The sequence below is a fragment of the Notechis scutatus genome, chromosome 5, assembly GCF_049901735.1.
Source record: "Notechis scutatus isolate UNSWTSFEM ecotype Mainland chromosome 5, rNotScu1.2, whole genome shotgun sequence".
NCBI classification, from domain to species: Eukaryota; Metazoa; Chordata; class Lepidosauria; order Squamata; family Elapidae; genus Notechis; species Notechis scutatus.
The window spans coordinates 102,399,263-102,416,995 of NC_142013.1; the positions used below are offsets into that span (position 1 = coordinate 102,399,263).

Consider the following 17,733-nt stretch of genomic DNA (forward strand, 5'->3'; position numbering starts at 1 on the left):
GCATGGTCCCGGGTTGAACTTCTTTATACAGACACAAAACTCAAATGTCATGCTCCTTTTTGTGTTCTATTCCATATCTTATACTATTCTACATTTTCTATATAGTTTTTCCCCTCTTTTAATTTTCTCAATTTTATTTTGATTATCTCATCTCAATTCAAATCATTATATTTATACTTTTGTCTGTTCTGTTTCAATTTCATATCTTTTCTCATAAAACAAGTTTTCTCCTCTGGTTACTAATTGAAGTATGACACCTTTATATCTTTTAATTACATCCATTCAACTCTTATTTAAACTTCAGTATATACCTTAAGGTTATGACCTTCAATATAGTATAACTTCCAATCGAATTCTGCTTGGTACATTCTTATAATACACACTATATTCTTTTTTAAAAAAAAGAATGATAAATATATGTAATTATAAACCCTCATTCCATTCCAATTCAGTTCTATCATTAATAATCATTAAAATCTTAACATCTTTAACATTTCTTTTCAATTAAATATCATACTTCCTTAAAGACACGTATAATCTCCATAATTAATTTTTCCCTTATTTCTCTTCACATATGTTTTGTAAATCATTAAATATTCATTTTGTTACATTTATTTATTGACAAGCATGCCACTGAATTACAATAGCTATTTTATCAAACATTTTAATCATACTTTGTTGCATATTTTCTAAAATTATTTCTATTTCTAATATAACAATTCTATCTTATGTACCTTTGCAGAATCCCTTTTTCCATTAAATTTTTACCCATTATCTCTAAATAGGCCCTGTTTCTCTATATTTTGTTTCTGTCCTTTATAACTTATTTTCCTTTCTTTCTTCCCTCTCATCTTCTCCCTCCCCTTTTTAACCCCTTGTCTCTCTACTTCTAATTCTGTCTTCTGCATTTCCCTCTTCTGTTGCTTTCTAATTTTATACTTATTTTTCACTCTATTTTTTTTTTTTGGGGGGTGTTTTTCCCAATCTTAAACTTTCCATTCTCTTTCCCCCCTTTCCTTCCCCCCCCCCACCTAAGATTACTTGTTCATTAAAGATGGCTTATTCTTTGTCGCAATCTTCTTGTTCTGCAGGCATTTCTTGTTGTTTCTCATAGTTCCTGATCTCCATTTCTAAGAACTGAAATACGAAGCCAAAAGAACCTCTCCCTTCTTGTGCATCTTCTTTGTAACTTTTTAAGTTCCATTTTCAATTCTTCTAAAAGTGGAGCCATTTTAAACAGTTTTAAACAACCACCCGATTGATTTTAGTCATTCAAATACAATAACCAAAAATCCAGAGATCATCAAGTAATCCAAATAGTACCAAGCTGTTTCTTCTTATTTCTTTTTCCACTTTCTCTTCCTGGGGTTTTTGTTGCAATGTTTCAGTTAAAATGTATCTTTTGGAAGTCTTGTTGAGATTTTGCTGTAAGTACTTTTTAATTCCAGGCAGTCTCCTCCCTTCCAGATCCTGCCCTTTTATTCTTTTTCTCTCCTGTTTTCAAAAGCTTTTAATTATCCAGAAATCTTTATTATCCCTTTGACTTTTTATTTTCAGCATTAAATGCCTATTGATGTCAAAGTGGATTTTTTTCCAATTTCTTGCTTAAGTCTCTTAGCTGTCAGTATAGGAAAAGGAGAAAAAAACCCAAATCTTTTCCCTTTTCTCTCTCCTTCGCAGCTTAAAAATCTTCTTAGGGAACAATGTTATTGGGTTTTTTTAAAATAGTTTCAATTCCAGGGTACCTTATTTGTTGCTTTTGCTGTTTGGCCCGGTCAACCAAAACTTTCTCTTCTTATCTTCCTCCTGCACATTCTTTTCCAGTCGAGTTCTTTGTGGTGGCCATTTCTGACCACCGCTACAACCGCCTTCAGGAAAGGGAGTAATGGCCAGCTGGGGAGGAGAGATGCAGCTCTCCTCAACCCTGCAGGAAGTCTCTCTCCTCTTCACCACCTCTACAGGGTGGCTTAGCCCCGAAACCATCCGGCTCGGGGCGCTCCAGTGGCGAGCAAGGATCGAAACCTCGCAGAGATAAGGCTTCAGTCTGTTGCCATAGAAGCTCAAACCAGAAGTCTCCCTTTTGCGACTTTCTGACAAGCAGAATTGATGGAGGAAGCCGGATTCACTTAACAACCATGTTACTAACTGAACAGTCGCAGTGATTCACTTGCCACAACCGTGACAAGAAATGGAGCAAAACCCATTTAGCGACTGTTCTTGCTTAGCAACAGACATTGTGGGCTCAATCGTGGTCATAAGTCGAGGACTACCTGTACTGTAAAGTAAGGCTTTGGATTCACAATGGTTGTGATTGAGACGTGCCTATTGCTTGCACATCTTGAGTCAAACTCTAATTAGAGGATCATTAAGTGATTCCAAGGCAGCTTTACTTATCTTTAAGTACTTTCTACTCACAAGTTCTGAATTTGAAGGAACCACAAAAGGATACAGGAAGCGATTTAAAGATCCTTGTTAAAAGACAAGGACAGTTGTACAGACCAGCTACTAGGAAACTCAGCAGGAGTTCTTTCATTTTGACATTTATGCAAGTATGATCGGTCACCTCCCTGATCCAAAGAAGGTTGTGGTTTAGCCGAACACAAAAGAACGTTTCTGTTTTGGAAGATATTAAAAGGCCGCCTGAATCTCTCGTGGAAACCCAAAGTCTTGGTTTCCTTGCCTGTTCCGTTCCTGTTCCATTAGCAGAGATGAGCTTTTTCTTTCTGGAAGTCCTCTTTCTCTTTGGTTCACAGAGAGCAAGATTGGCCTTGAAAGATCTAAAACAGTGATCCCCAACCTTTTTGACGCCGCGCCCGGTACCGGCATCAGCTGGGCGCCGCAGCCGGTACCGGCATCAACTGGGCGCCGCCATCTTTTTGACGAAAAAGATGGCGGCGACAGCGCCGGTGAGCTTTTCGGGTAGAAATGGCTTTTTACCGGAAAAGCTCACGCGCTTCGCGCCGCCATCTTTTTGATGAAAAAGTGCTTCGGTGAGCTTTCTACCGGAAAGCTCACCGGAAGCACTTTACCAAAGATGGCGGCGCCAACTAACTCAAGTGCCCGGTAAGACTTGTTCAGCGGACGGTACCGGTCCACGGACCGCGGTTGGGGAACCCTGATCTAAAAGACAAATGTACAGAAGCAGCTGATCCTACTTCAAAAGAGCAGATGATTGTCGTTCAATTAATGCTTTTTTAAATTTGTTTTTCTTGCTTACTCTAAGACAACAGTGCTCCTACTTAAAGACAGAAAATATTCAAAATAATGCTGGGCTATATGGTCTTTCCCAGAGTTGGCCAATAAAAAGACGCAGGGAAAAAAAAGTCTGCATTGTGTCCTGAGCCATTGCTAAAGACTCCTAAAATATTTGCTGCTCCTCTAAGAGTAGGTTTTTCCATAATGCCCTAGAAACCACACTAGGTCACTACAATGTAAAAAAGATGTTGAGACTCTAGAAAGAGTACAGAGTAGATGATTAGGGGACTAGAGGCTAAAACATATTGTTGGAATTGGGTATGTCTAGTTTAATGAAAAGAAGGACTGTGGTGACATGAGAGCAGTATTACAATGTTTAAGAGGCTGCCGCAAAGAAGAGGGAGTCAAGCTATTCTCCAAAGCACCAGAAGACAAGACAAGAAACAATGGATGGAAACTAATCGAGAAGAGAAGCAACCTAGAACTAATGAGAGCTCTGGTTTTGCTTTGCTTTGCTGCTTTTATCTTGGCTTTTCTCTTCCCCATTCAATCTGTGCTCCTTCTGTGCCACTGTCTTCCCCTCTAGAAACTCCATCCCGCGGCCTTGCTTGTCGTGAGCGCATTGACCAAAGTAGCGATGCTCCCGTGCCTGCCTCCGCTCTCTCATCTCTCTCATACAAGCTCCAGGGTGGGTATGCATGCTGCTGGAGACCCTTGCGGGGAAAGGCTGCTCTGTCCTGGGACGCGAGGGTCTTTCCTGCCAGTCCATCTCATTCCATTCAGCTCCAAAATGCTTCTGTGTAGGCTCAGAGTGGCTTGGCTGAAATGTCAGACTGTGGCTTCTGCTATAAAGGAGAGGTTTTCCAACAAGCAGCAGCATGGGCCTCTGCTATTTTAACACCCAAACACCATCGGCAGCACATCGGTGCAAACCTGAAGAATGTGAAGAAACTCTTCTTGTCTAGTTGTCCCAAAGGTGCTATTTTCAAGAGGTGACTGGACTTCCTTATTTTTCTTTGAAGATGTTTTACTTCTCTTAAAAGAAGCTTGACTGATGAAGATGATCCAAGGGGTAGCACAAAGGCAACACAGTCAAATAAGCAAGAAGTGTCCCTTTAATATCTCCAACTTTGCCCCCAATGTCCAGGTTAGCTTCGGCTGGAGAAAAGCTCTCCCAAGAACAGTCTTTAAGTGGAGGAAATTCAGTCCGAAAACAAACTACATACAAACTGTAAATAAAAATCCATGCAAACCACGCTTCAGTAATTAATTTGACAGAGCAGGAGAAGGAATTGCAGACTTGAAAGGCCAGCAAAACACACACAGTTGGGAAGATGCCAGGAACCCAGATAAGCCTCGAGGATACCAGATAATTCACTATTTGCTCTCAACAGTTTGCTGTGCGCAGCTTCCCTTTTAAAACACTGTGTTCCCAGCTGCAGCTAATGAAGGGAATCAGGGCCCTTTCCTCCCCCGTAAGACATGCAACTCACATTGCTCCCTTCTCTGTTCCTCCCTGCATGCCCTAGGATGAAGAGGGGGTGGGCCTGAGTCTTCCTCCGAATTCTGTCTTGCTCTACCTCTCCCCTGCTCTGCCCAGCCGGCCTTTGCCCTTCCCCAGTTTCTTCCACAGCCAACGGATCCACACTCCCACTCCCTGTCAGATGCTTGGCCACCCCTCCAAATCAGATTCCGACATGGGCATGACAAATTTGCTGGACACAGACAAACCTCGAAGTGGTTTCAATGACACTCTAAAAAGAATGCAAATAACCAGCTGTCGGCAAGGAGTATAAATCCTTTCATTCCTTTCCATCCAGTCAGAGCTGAAAAAGCTTCTTGGATGAGAAATGAAACATCTTCAAAGAAAAATAGGAAAGTCCAGTTGCCTCTTGAAAAAATACCTTTGGGACAACTATGACCTGGATGACTGAGAATGTCCATAGACATTTTTTGTCTAGATGGGAATGGACACGATAAGATTCTGAATGTCCTCTTAGCCTTCTCTCTAAATGGATCTTTTTATAGTCTGATTTAATTGTTCAGTACAGCGGCTGAAAAGGGTGGGATCAAATTGAGAACTATCTTTCCCTACTTGATAACATGCTTCCTTTAATTTTAAATGGTACAATGCCCTTTTTGAAATCATGCGAAGTCGTCACCTTTAACAAGTTAAGAACAAGTTAATATCAGCACTGAATAGTGTAACTTGTAAATCTTTTTGGCAATTCCTGCTTTGATAGGATATATTATGTAGGTTACTACTGAATGAGGAAAAAAATGCTTCCTAAAGTCTTGAAATAACTTTTTATCTTTTCAGCATCTTGTATTTCTTATGTTTATTAAAATATGCATATAGACATCTTTCAGCTATGTATCCCAAAGGAGCCTTTGTTTTAAAGGCAAGTGGACTTTTTGATTTTTGTTGAAGACATTTCGCTTCTCATCCAAGAAGTTAGAACTGAAGAAGTTTCTTGGATGAGAAGTGAAATGTCTTAAAGAAAAATCAGAAAGTCCACTTGCCTTTAAAATAAAAGGCACCTTAGGGACAACCATGAATTCGATGAATGAGAAGCTCCACAGACTTTTAGCTTTTTTTGCTGAACAATGTGGAACATTTTTATCTGATGTCTACAAAAGCAATCCTGCATTGGATTCCAAAGTAAGCTGAAAGATCTGAGGAGCTTCCAGCTGAGCCATTTTTATCTCCTCACTTTCCCTCCCTCAAAACCCTGGTTCCCTGAAAATACGACCTACCCCAAAAGTAAGTCCTGGCTTGTTTCTTTACACTTGTGTCCAATATAAGCCCTACCCCCCAAAATAAGCCCTAATTAAGATCCTGCCCACTCCAGAGTGGACTGATAAAAATTAAACTAGGATGAGGATGTGGGGGTGGAGCTGCCCTACTACTTACCTATGGACAGTTGTAGCCAGGCCTCGCACACCCCGATACCTGTCTTGGCCCATTTCTTCTTCAGCCAGCAAGGTCGGGAAGGCTTTCCTGAAAGCCTCTGTAGCTGATAACAGAGTCCCAGATCGATCTGGAGCTCTGTTATCGGCTGCAGAGGCCTTCAGGAAAGCCTTGCCGGCCACAGAAGAAGTTTCTGAAGGCCTCTGACAGCGAAAAGGAGGTTAGTCAGTGGATGGCATCCCCCGAAAATAAGATCTGGTGCCTTTTTTGGTGGCAAAAATATATACACTGCTCAAAAAAATAAAGGGAACACTTAAACAACGCAATGTAACTCCAAGTCAATCACCCTTCTATGAAATCAAACTGTCCACTTAGGTAGCAACACTGATTGACAATCAGTTTTGCATGCTGTTGTGCAAATGGAATAGACAACAGGTGGAAAGCAAATTAGCAAGACATCCCCAATAAAGGAGTGGTTCTGCAGGTGGTGCCCACAGACCACTTCTCAGTTCCTATGCTTTCTGGCTGATGGTTTGGTCACTTTTGAATGCTGGCGGTGCTTTCACTCTAGTGGTAGCATGAGACCGAGTCTACAACCCACACAGCTCATCCAGGATGGCACATCAATGCAAGCTGTGGCAAGAAGGTTTGCTGTGTCTTGTCAGTGTAGTGTCCAGAGCATGGAGGCGCTACCAGGAGACAGGCCAGGATATCAGGAGACGTGGAGGAGGCCGTAGGAGGGCAACAACCCAGCATCAGGACCACTACCTCTGCCTTTGTGCAAGGAGGGACAGGAGGAGCACTGCCAGAGCCCTGAAAAATGACCTCCAGCGGGCCACAAATGTGCATGTGGCTGCTGAAACGGTCAGAAACAGACCCCATGAGGGTGGTATGAGGGCCCACGTCCACAGGTGGGGGTTGTGCTTACAGCCCAACACCGTGCAGGACGTTTGGCATTTGCCAGAGAACACCAAGATTGGCAAATTCGCCACTGGCACCCTGTGCTCTTCACAGATGAAAGCAGGTCCACACTGAGCACATGTGACAGACGTGACAGGGTCTGGAGACACCGTGGAGAACATTCTGCTGCCTGCAACATCCCCCAGCACGACCGGATTGGCAGTGGGTCAGTAATGGTGTGGGGTGGCATTTCTTTAGGGGGCCGCACAGCCCTCCATGTGCTTGCCAGAGGTAGCCTGACTGCCATTAGGTACCGAGATGAGATCCTCAGACCCCTTGTGAGACCATATGCTGGTGCGGTTGGCCCTGGGTTCCTCCTAATGCAAGACAATGCTAGACCTCATGTGGCTGGAGTGTGTCAGCAGTTCCTGCAAGATGAAGGCATTGATGCAATGGACTGGCCCGCCCGTTCCCCAGACCTGAATCCAATTGAGCACATCTGGGACATCATGTCTTGCTCCATCCACCAATGCCACGTTGCACCACAGACTGTCCAGGAGTTGGGGGATGCTTTAGTCCAGCTGTGGGAGGAGATCCCTCAGGAGACCATCCGCCACCTCATCAGGAGCATGCCCAGGCGTTGTAGGGAAGTCATAGAGGCATGTGAAGGCCACACACACTACTGAGCCTCATTTTGACTTGTTTTAAGGACATTACATCAAAGTTGGATCGGCCTGTAGTGTTTTTTTCCACTTTAACTTTGAGTGTAACTCCAAATCCAGACCTCCATGGGTTGCTAAATTAGATTTCCATTGATAATTTTTGTGTGATTTTGTTGTCAGCACATTCAACTATGTAATGAACAAAGTATTTAGTAAGAATATTTCATTCATTCAGATCTAGGATGTCTTATTTTTGTGTTCCCTTTACTTCTTTGAGCAGTGTATATAAGACAGGGTCTTATTTTGGGGGAAATACGGGTAGTTCTGCCCAGTTCTCCCCAATTCTCTGGGTCAGATTCTCTGAAACAATAAGGCAAGGGGTCCAAGAGAACCCATGTCGGAGGCCTAAAGCCCGATTCCAGACAGACATCCTTTCTGTCCGTCCAGTATGCACAGTGATGTGCCCGTTATAAGAAACCACCCCCAATTCTTGACCATAACTGGGTTCATCCTGGCTCAAGAGAAGGACCCTTCCCTTTCCTGCCCTGGAGTGGGCAGCCGGTGTTATTAAGATGTGAGCAGGTTGACTGCTGGTCGTCAAAGGTTTCCTAAATCCAGATGGGTCTCTTGCAAATAGAAAGAGATTTCCGATCCCCTCTGGATCTCTCAATCCTATTGCTAGGATCTCTTCTGTCATCTTGTAATTCTAGAACAACTGGTGCCAAGAAGCAGTTTTTGAGGGACAGAAGCTCAATATTTGCACAACTGAGTTTCACTTTGGGCTCTGACCATAAAACTATGTTTTAGTTCAACACTTTTCTCTCTTCCCTATAGTACTGGAAACTCCTCTGTCGCAGTTTTGCTGGTTTTCTGGTGGCGCGAGAACACTGAGAAATGAATTTCTATGATGAGTCAATGTGGTAAAGTTTGTCTTTATTAATTTTTCCTTTTTAACCCAATTATAACATTTATTGTACAGGTGACAGGCTGAATTTTACAGCAGCTGCTAGATCAATTTCTCCGGCAGGAAAGGTGGATGTGGCCTTAAAATACCGGGGGGAAGGCAGGATCCCTAAATCAGATGGGCGCTGGAGCCACACTGTGGCTGACCAGAAGAAGCCTAGGAACACAGAGAGCCTGTCGGCTAGTGAGTCTCTGATGCTGAAATCGGACACTGCCAAGCTGAGGTCCGATTCCCACAGCAGATCATTGTCCCCAAACCACAACACGCTTCAGACCTTAAGATCTGAGGGGAGGACGGTGCCTCCCCTTCGGGCAGAGTCCCCGGGCCCAGGAACTCGAGCCCCTTCTCCAAAGACCGCCTCTTCGGGGAAATCCTGCACATCTGGCGCCGGATCTCGGCGGTCATCCTCACCTCACGAGAAGCCCCTTCCTCAGAAACCCTCAGCCCCGGTGAAAACGAAGCTCGACCCTCCTCGGGAACGGTCTAAATCGGATTCTTACACACTGGACCCAGATACTCTTCGCAAAAAGAAGGCGCCCCTCACCGAGCCCATACGGGGAAGGTCCACTTCGCCCAAGCCCAAAATTGCCCCCAAGGAAGGGAGATCTGGGAGCGACTCAGAAAACCGAGCCCCTTCCCCTCACGTGGTGCAAGAAAACCTTCACAGTGAAGTGGTCGAGGTCTGCACGTCCAGCACATTGAAAACGAGCAGCGTGACCAACACCATATGTGAGGACAACTCTGATTGTAGCAGCCTGGAGGAGGGCTTGAACAAAGTTCACTTCAGCATAGGGAAGGCCCCTGTGAGAGAGGAGCAGGACACGAGGGCATCTCCCAAAGCAGGCCGGAAGTGCGCCACCAGGCATGCCAGGCCCAAAAAGGAGAGGTCCGTCTGCCTGTTTAAAGGGGAAGGAGCCCGGTCGGTAGAGCCAGCCAAACCAGCCATGTCTCCTTCGGTTGCCGAGTGCGCCAGGACCGTATTTGCATCCTTCCTGTGGCACGAAGGCATCGTCCACGATGCAATGGCCTGCTCCTCCTTTCTGAAGTTCAACCCTGAGCTTTCCAAAGAGCACGCGCCCATCCGGAGCAATCTCAGCCAGGCGCCAGCCGAAGAGAAAGAAACCAAGCTGAAGAACCGTCACTCACTAGAGATATCCTCTGCCCTCAACATGTTCAACATATCTCCTCACGGGCCTGACATCTCCAAAATGGGGAGCATCAATAAGAACAAGGTCTTGTCAATGCTGAAAGAGCCGCCTCTTCACGAACGCTGCGAGGACGGGAAGTCGGAAGCAGCCCCCTTCGATAGCTCCAGCCACCCCCCACTGAAGACCAAGTCGCCTCTGCCGCTAACGCTGCAGCACCTGGTCGCTTTTTGGGAAGACATCTCTCTGGCAACCATCAAGGCGGCCTCCCAGAACATGATCTTCCCGAGCCCTGGGTCCTGTGCGGTGTTGAAGAAGAAAGAAAACGAGAAAGAGAACAAGAAGTCCAAAAAGGAGAAGAAGAAGAAGGAGAAGGCGGAGGCCAGACCCAGGGGAAATCTCTTTGGGGAAATGGCTCAGCTTGCCGGGGAGCGTCCGGAGAAAGACACCATATGTGAATTGTGTGGGGAGTCTCACCCGTATCCGGTGACCTATCACATGAGACAAGCGCATCCAGGTAAGAGGGCCTCCGGGTTAAAAAAACACCACGGAGGGAGTCTTTTGGGAAAACTGCCCCACGTGTAACCGAGGGAGGCAGTCAGATTTTTCTCTCAAATTTTATCATGCCTGCTACGGTCATGTATAAGGTAGTCCTCCACTTACAAGCACAATTGAGCTCAATGTTTCTGTTGCTAAGCGAGACAGTTTTTGAGTGAGTTTTGCCCCCATTTTATTATCTTTCTTGCCCCAGTCGTTCTGTGAATCAGTGCGGTTGTTAAGTTAGTAACATGATTGATAATTAAATCCGACATCCCCTGTTGACTTTTCTTATCAGAAGGTCGAGAAAGGGGATCATAGGACCCTGGGAGGCTCCAACTGTCATAAATAGGAGTTGGTGGCCAAACGTCTGAATCTTGACCACATGACCATGGGGATGCAGCAACGGTCGTAAATGTGAAAAATGGTCACATTTTTCAGTACTGTTGTAACTTCAAACAGTCACTAAATGAAGTGTTGTAAGTCAAGGACTACCTGTATAAAGTAGGGAGGGGGATGCCCACAGGTGTGTTGTCAATTCACCATAAAGTCTTGCCTTGTCTTGAACCATCCCTGGGCTTTTCCTCTTACATTAGGCTCAGGCTGAAGAGACAGCAGACCTCAACCCAAAGGATGGAAGAGGCCTTCCCTTTCCCTTCTCAGGGCAGAAGTTTCCATGAACCCAACATCTCTGGTCCTTCACATTTGAGTGTGGTCCAGAAATCTCCCAGCAAATCTTGATTGTACCCTTGTTTTACTTCATCAAACTTCTGTAATAGTTGCCGAGACAGAAATCGGTCGATTTGTGTCAATTGAATCCCTTTAAATATACCTCATCTTAGATCATAAATGAAAATGTTCACTAGATAGGACAATTGATTAACGTTTTCACTTTCTTCTGGATCCAGAATGCAGCCAATTACAGTACTGGAAGTTTTAATGGGGTTGAAAGCATCACCCCTTAATGCCTTTGTTAAAGGAAGGGGCATCCATTTCAGGGATGGATCTTGGATAAATGTTTCAATCCAGCTTTCTTGCACCGAAGTGGTTGAGCATGAGAGAGAGGGTCATCTTGTGAATGCTTGATTGAGTAACGGCTTTGGTAAGATCTTTCTCTCTAAGGTGACCATCTGTGCTTTAAGGTTGTGGCCGATACGCAGACGGACAGGGCTACAACAGCATTGGACACTTTTGCGGAGGATGGGCCGGGAACTGTGGCGACGGTGGCATAGGAGGAAGCACGTGGTACCTTGTCTGTGATCGGTGCCGAGAAAAATACCTCCGTGAAAAGCAGGCAGCAGCAAGAGAAAAGGTAGATCTCCTTTTTTTCTGTGATGACCCAAAGGGTCGTGGCACAAAGGCAACACAGTCATATAAGTAAGAAGAATCCCTTTTAGTACCTCCAACTTTGCCCCCAATGTCCAGGTTACCTTTGGCTGGAGAAAAAACTCTCCTAAGAACAGACTTTCAGTGGAGGGAATTCAGTTTGAAAACAAAGTACATACAAACTGTAAATAAAAATCCACACAAATCATGCTGCAGTAATTAACTTGACAGGGCTGGAGAAGGAATTGCAGACTTAAAAGGCCAGCAAAACACACACATTGGGGAAGACGCCAGGAACCCAGATAAGCCTCGACAAACAAAGATAACTCACGGTTTGCTCTCAACAGTTTGCTGTGTGCAACTTCCCTTTTTAAACACTGTGTTCCCAGCTGTAGCTAAGGAACGGAATCAGGACCCTTTCCTCCCCCATAAGCCACGCAACTCACGTTGCTCCCTTCTCCGTTCCTCCTTGCGTGCCCTAAGATGAAGAGGGGTTGGGCCTGGATCTTCCTCCAAATTCCCTCTCCCTTGCTCTACCTCTCCCCTGCTCTGCCCAGCCAGCCTTTGTCCTTCCACAGTTTCTTCCACAGCCAACGGAGCCACACTCCCACTCCCTGTCAGCTGCTCGACCTCCTCCGAATCAGATTCCGACAGGGGCATGACAGTTTCTCCCAAGCCAGTTGGATCCTGCTGGTTAATCTTCTAAGGATTGTGGCCCAAATCCGGGACCCCCCTCCCAATCCCTGGGGCCCAGGTCCTTAGAAAGAGGACCCCTGGCCAAGAGCCAGTTCCACAGGGTCACAAGACAAGCAGGTCCCTTGTGGACAGAGAGGGAAGATCTCTGCATCCAAGACATGTAAACTTACCACTTTTGAGCACCGGAGGGCTGCTTGGGCTCTGCTTTCAGATCAGCCTTTCTCAACTTACTCCTTTATAGGTCAAACAGTCGAGGAGGAAGCCGACCCAGGTGAAGACCCCCCGTGCCTTGCCCACCATGGAAGCCCACCAAGTGATCAAAGGGAACGCCCTGTTCTTGCTGGCCTTGAGCAGTGCCGCTGAACCCTCTATTTTGTGCTACCACCCATCCAAGCCATTCCAGTCCGAGCTTCCCAGTGTCAAGGAAGGCATTTCTGAAGACCTTCCCGTGAAAATGCCTTGCCTCTATCTTCAGACTTTAGCCAGGTAAGAGCAGTGGAGCTGTTTTTTTTTATGTCCGTGTTTATGAGAATCACTAAATCCAATGGGAAAGAGCTGATCTCGACTCTGGGTGCTATGTGGACACAGCCATGCGGTTTTATGGATACCAGTCTAGGATGACTTTCCCATATTCTCATCAACACTCTGTCTCACTGGAAGGTTTTGCATCCCCAATGTTCTGACCCAGCTCCCCAAACATCACAAACCCTCTCTGGTTGAAACAATGATTCCTTTATTAGGAGCGCCAGTAGCCCCAGCAAAAAGTTTGGCTTTCACTGCAGGCTAACAAGTCTGTCCGGCAGGGAGATGAATAGTTGTCTGCCACACCTATTCATCTCTTCCCCCTGCCTTTTATCCCCAGAGCTTCACTAGCAGAGGTGGCTCTTCCTTCCCAAGGATCAGCCCACGGATTTCCACTGCTCTCCTCTCCTCTGCCTTCTGTGCACCCGTGCGTTAGGCACAGGACGCAGCTGTTCCTCCTCTTCCTTATCAGCCACCTCCAGACCTGGGGGCTATTGAGTCTCCATCTGAGGGCTGATGGACGGCGCAAGCTCCACTTCTGTCTCTCTCTCTCTCTGACAGCTCCATTCCCTCTTTGCCCTCGGAGCTCTCAGGTTGCCTTGATTGCTGACCCTGACTCCCATACCGCCTCCTCATCTGATTCGGCTGCTGGAAGGGCCAGCCGCTAACAGGCCACATCACAACTCCCCTTTTTAAGGGCCAGCCGCTAACAGGCTATAAACACTTTGATTTTATCGATGTGCATTATTATTATTTTTTGGGGTCAGGCATCATCACGAAAACTTTGTGGGCTATCAAGACGACAACCTCTTTCAAGATGAGATGAGGTATTTGCGTTCAACTTCAGTGCCTGCGCCTTATATATCTGTTACTCCGGATGCCAGTCCTAATGTATTTGAGGAGCCAGAAAGCAACATGAAATCCATGCCACCAAGGTACTCCATTTTGATATTAATGTATGATGATCTATTACAAAGAGTTGTGGTAGCGTGGTGGTTAGAATACAGTACTGTAGTCTAACTCTGCCGCATGCCAGCAGTTCGATCCTGACCAGCTCAAAGCTGACTCAGCCTTCCATCCTTCCGAGGTTGGTAAAATGAGAACCCAGATTGCTGGGGCAATTGTGATGACCCGGGGTGTGGCACAAAGGCAACACCATCACATAAGTAAGAAGAGTCCCTTTAGTATCTCCAATTTTGCTCCCAATGTCCAGGTTACCTTTGGCTGGAGAAAAAACTCCCAAGAATAGTCTTTAAGTGGAGGAAATTCAGTCCGAAAACAAACTACATACAAACTGTAAATAAAAATCCACACAAACCACACTTCAGTAATTAACTTGACAGGGCAGGAGAAGGAATTGCAGACTTGAAAGGCCAGTAAAACACACACCGTTGGGAAAACGCCAGGAACCCATATAAGCTTCAACGATACCAGATAATTCACAATTTGCTCTCAATAGTTGGCTGTGCACAACTCCTCTTTTTAAACACTGTGTTCCCAGCTCTAGCTAATGAAGGGAATCAGGGCCCTTTCCTCCCCCGTAAGCCACACAACTCGCGTTGCTCCCTTCTCCGGTCCTCCCTGCGTGCCCTAGGATGAAGAGGGGGTGGGCCTGAGTCTTCCTCCAAATTCCCTCTGCCTTGCTCTACCTCTCCCATACTGTGCCCAGATGGCCTTTGCCATTCCCCAGTTTCTTCCACAGCCAATGGAGCCACACTCCACTTCCTGTCAGCTGCTCATCCTCCCCCTCCGACAGGGACATGACAGCAATATGCTGACTCTGTAAACCACTTACAGAGTGCTGCAAAGCACCGTGAAGCAATACATAAGTCTAAGTGCTATTGCGATTGCTAAATGCTGCCATATTTATTTGAAAGGAAGACAGTCCTGAGCTGAACAGAATTCAGGCTCGAGTTTATGCGCTAATTGTTGTTACCATAACAATTTTCAACCAGGAGATTTTATTGAAAGAAGTAATAGTTCAGTGCCTGATCGTGGAAAAAGACTCAGTTCAGTGCCTGATCGTGGAAAAAGACTCATGTAATCCTAAATAAAGCGTTTGGTCGGATGACTTTTAAATTCTGCTCTAAAATGCTCAAATGCACACTAGGCGAGCAAAACCCAGTGCAGCACTTTTCTGAAGGAAGAGACTGGGCATCGATTGCGGGAACATAGATGGTTATCTGCCGACCTGATGGTGAATGTTTATTCTTCCCTCTTAAGTATCTGATTGTAGTTTGTCACTAGAATGACATAATCTCTGACAACAGAGAACACTCCTAAGGAACATCTGAAAGCAGCTCTCTTGTATATATGTTTGTGTGCATGCGGAGGGCTTAACCGGGGCTTGAAAATTGCAATTGCTTCTGCTCTTCTTCCAGTTTAGAGACCAGTCCCATTACAGATACAGACCTTGCAAAGCGTACCGTTTTCCAAAGATCCTATTCCGTCGTTGCATCAGAATACGACAAGCCTCACTCCATTCTGCCTGCCCGGGTCAAGGCCATCCCCAGAAGGAGGGTTAACAGCGGAGATGCAGGTGAGGAGAGGGAGGTGTTTCCCTTGGGGAATTGGTATGGAGCACTTGAGCTGTGTTCATCTCCATCTCCCACAAGGCTGTGTTTCCGTACCCAGCATAGAACACGCCCACAAAGCTCCAGATGTGCCCGTAGGAATGGCCACCTTCTCCCCCCCCCCCCCCATACACACGGCCCTGTAGAGCGGGGGGGTCAAACTCGATTTCATTGAGGGCCGCATCAGGGTTGTGTTTGACCTCGGGGGGGCCTGGGTGGGCGTGGCTGGGGTAGGTGCGGCCAGTTGACATCACTTGTGTCAGCGGCACCTGTGGTGGCCAAGCGCTAAGGCAGGACTTCCCTGAGACCCTCCCTCACTCTCATTATAATCTCCTTACTTCCTTCCTTTTCTTCCTTCCTCCCTTTCCTTATTTTTCCTTCCTTACTCTCTCCCCATCGTCTCTTCTTTTTCTTTCCCTTTCCCCTTTCCTGTCCCTTCTTGCAAGCTCAGATGCAAAAGGGGAAACATTTCTCCTTTTGTTTCGCACTTAGTTTTTTTTTTTTTTTTGCTAGCCCACTGCCACCGAAAACAGAGCTTAGGGAGGCCACACCTTGTTTTCGGGGGCAACTGCCTCCTGCAACCCTCTGCCAGCAAAAACGGGGCGTGAGGAAGCCACACACGCCCCCCCCCCCCCCAAGCTCCGTTCTTGCTGGCAGAGGCACCACGGGGCCGGTCTTTTGCTGTTTCTAGACTGGCCCCATGGGCCAGATCTAAGCATCCTGCAGGCCAGATTTGGCCCAGAGGCCTTGAGTTTGAGACCCCTGCTGTAGAGGATGAACGAATTCCTCCTCCTCTCTAACTCCTGCACGCCCCGCCTTGCCTGACCTGCGAGTGGGCAGCACTGCGAGGGAGGGCGTTCCCCAGTCTCTAGGAAGAAGGCGAGAATATCCAAAGTGGACCCCCCAAGGAAATGGGATGCTGCTTTTCATGGCAGCGGCCATCGGCGCTGCTACAAGCGCCTGTGCTACAGTTGTTGTGGTTGCGCTGCTTTCCATCTTGGAGGCATTCGCACAGTTGTGGGAACTGATGGGCAGGAGCCAGAAACCCTGAGATGGTGTTGCTATAAAAGCAGGGGTCCCCAACCACCGGGCCCCGGACCGGTACCGGTCCGTGGATCATTTTCTGCCAGTTTGCTGGGTGCCGCCATCTTGTTTTGACAAGAAAGTGCTTCCGGGTGAGCTTTTCCGGTTGGAAAGCAGCATTTAGGTCCTGAAGGAATCCTCATGCCTTAGTTTCATCGAAGGGGGGCTTGAACAAAGAGCCGTCCCGATGGCGGAGGAGATTAAGAAAGCACAAAAAAGCACAAAAAAGGTACAAAGGAGGAGTTGAAGGTGGCGGGGAGAAGCGGGGGACGGCTGGCTGGCCGTTCGCTTGGCTCGCCTTGCCTTGTCATGCGTGCTGATGCCGGTACCGGGCCGCGGATCATTTTGTGATGCCGGTACCGGGCCGTGGCACAAAAAAGGTTGGGGGCCACTGCTATAAAGAATTTCGCTCTCATAGTCCAAATCCAGTGCCTTAAATGAGCACCCACTAAGGCCAGTTTCCCCAAAGCAATTTAGATGTGGCCGGAGCCCCAGTTCCTTGCAAACCATTCAGTGTTTGGCCTGATTTACATGCGTCATACCCAACGTGAGAAACAGGCCAGTGTCCATAGCATCTCAGATCCTAAGCGCTGAAAACCAAGACGTTTGATTTGACTATAAAGGCAGCCATTGGCATTCCCAAGGGTCAGAGAACAGAGGAGCAGAGACCGTGCGCAATGTGTCTAGTTCGATATTCCTTTGATGCTAATCGTCTGCAGCAAAGTTGTTCCGCTAAATGTTTCTTTTTGTTTCTGCCTTCAAATAGAAGTGGGCTCCTCTCTTCTGAGACATCCATCTCCCGAACTCTCTCGGCTAATCTCCGCCCACAGCTCTCTTTCCAGAGGAGAGAGAAACTTTCAGTGGCCCGTTCTGGCATTTGTCATTCAGCATCACGATTTGGAAGGGCTCGAAATAGCCATGAAGCAAGCTTTAAGGAAATCGGCTTGTCGAGTGTTTGCTATGGAGGTAAATGAAAGCATGAGCTGTTTTTATTGCTGCATGGTTCGCCCCAAAAGCATTGGGGAAATGAAAAGTCCAAACCTATGACTTGGAAGAAAGCTATATCTTTCACACAAGCCACTGACGTATTGTATTGCCACCTCCTCAGCTTCTTACGTTGCCGTTTTTAACCCAGCGCTCTTCAGCGTCACGCACAAAATTTTGTGCCCAGGTTCAGTGCCTCGCGTTGTCCTTCTGCAAGAGTTTGTTCCATACGAAA

The 17,733-nt window shown here is 46.6% G+C and overlaps 1 protein-coding gene across 6 annotated transcripts in view; it reads left to right on the forward strand.

The window, feature by feature from the left end:
• The window catches only part of MYCBP2 (MYC binding protein 2), a 142,043-nt gene that overhangs the window by 99,167 nt on the left and 25,143 nt on the right, over nucleotides 1–17,733 (forward strand). For 5 of the 6 annotated variants that reach the window (XM_087967399.1, XM_087967400.1, XM_087967401.1 and 2 more), the window contains 6 exons: nucleotides 8,648–10,294; nucleotides 11,457–11,626; nucleotides 12,578–12,822; nucleotides 13,626–13,793; nucleotides 15,240–15,397; nucleotides 17,281–17,480. In XM_087967399.1, the coding sequence (XP_087823525.1) occupies nucleotides 8,648–10,294; nucleotides 11,457–11,626; nucleotides 12,578–12,822; nucleotides 13,626–13,793; nucleotides 15,240–15,397; nucleotides 17,281–17,480 (2,588 nt within the window). Of the gene's footprint in view, nucleotides 1–3,781; nucleotides 3,884–8,647; nucleotides 10,295–11,456; nucleotides 11,627–12,577; nucleotides 12,823–13,625; nucleotides 13,794–15,239; nucleotides 15,398–17,280; nucleotides 17,481–17,733 lie in introns of all 6 variants that reach the window. The other variant, XM_087967404.1, reaches the window with a different exon arrangement.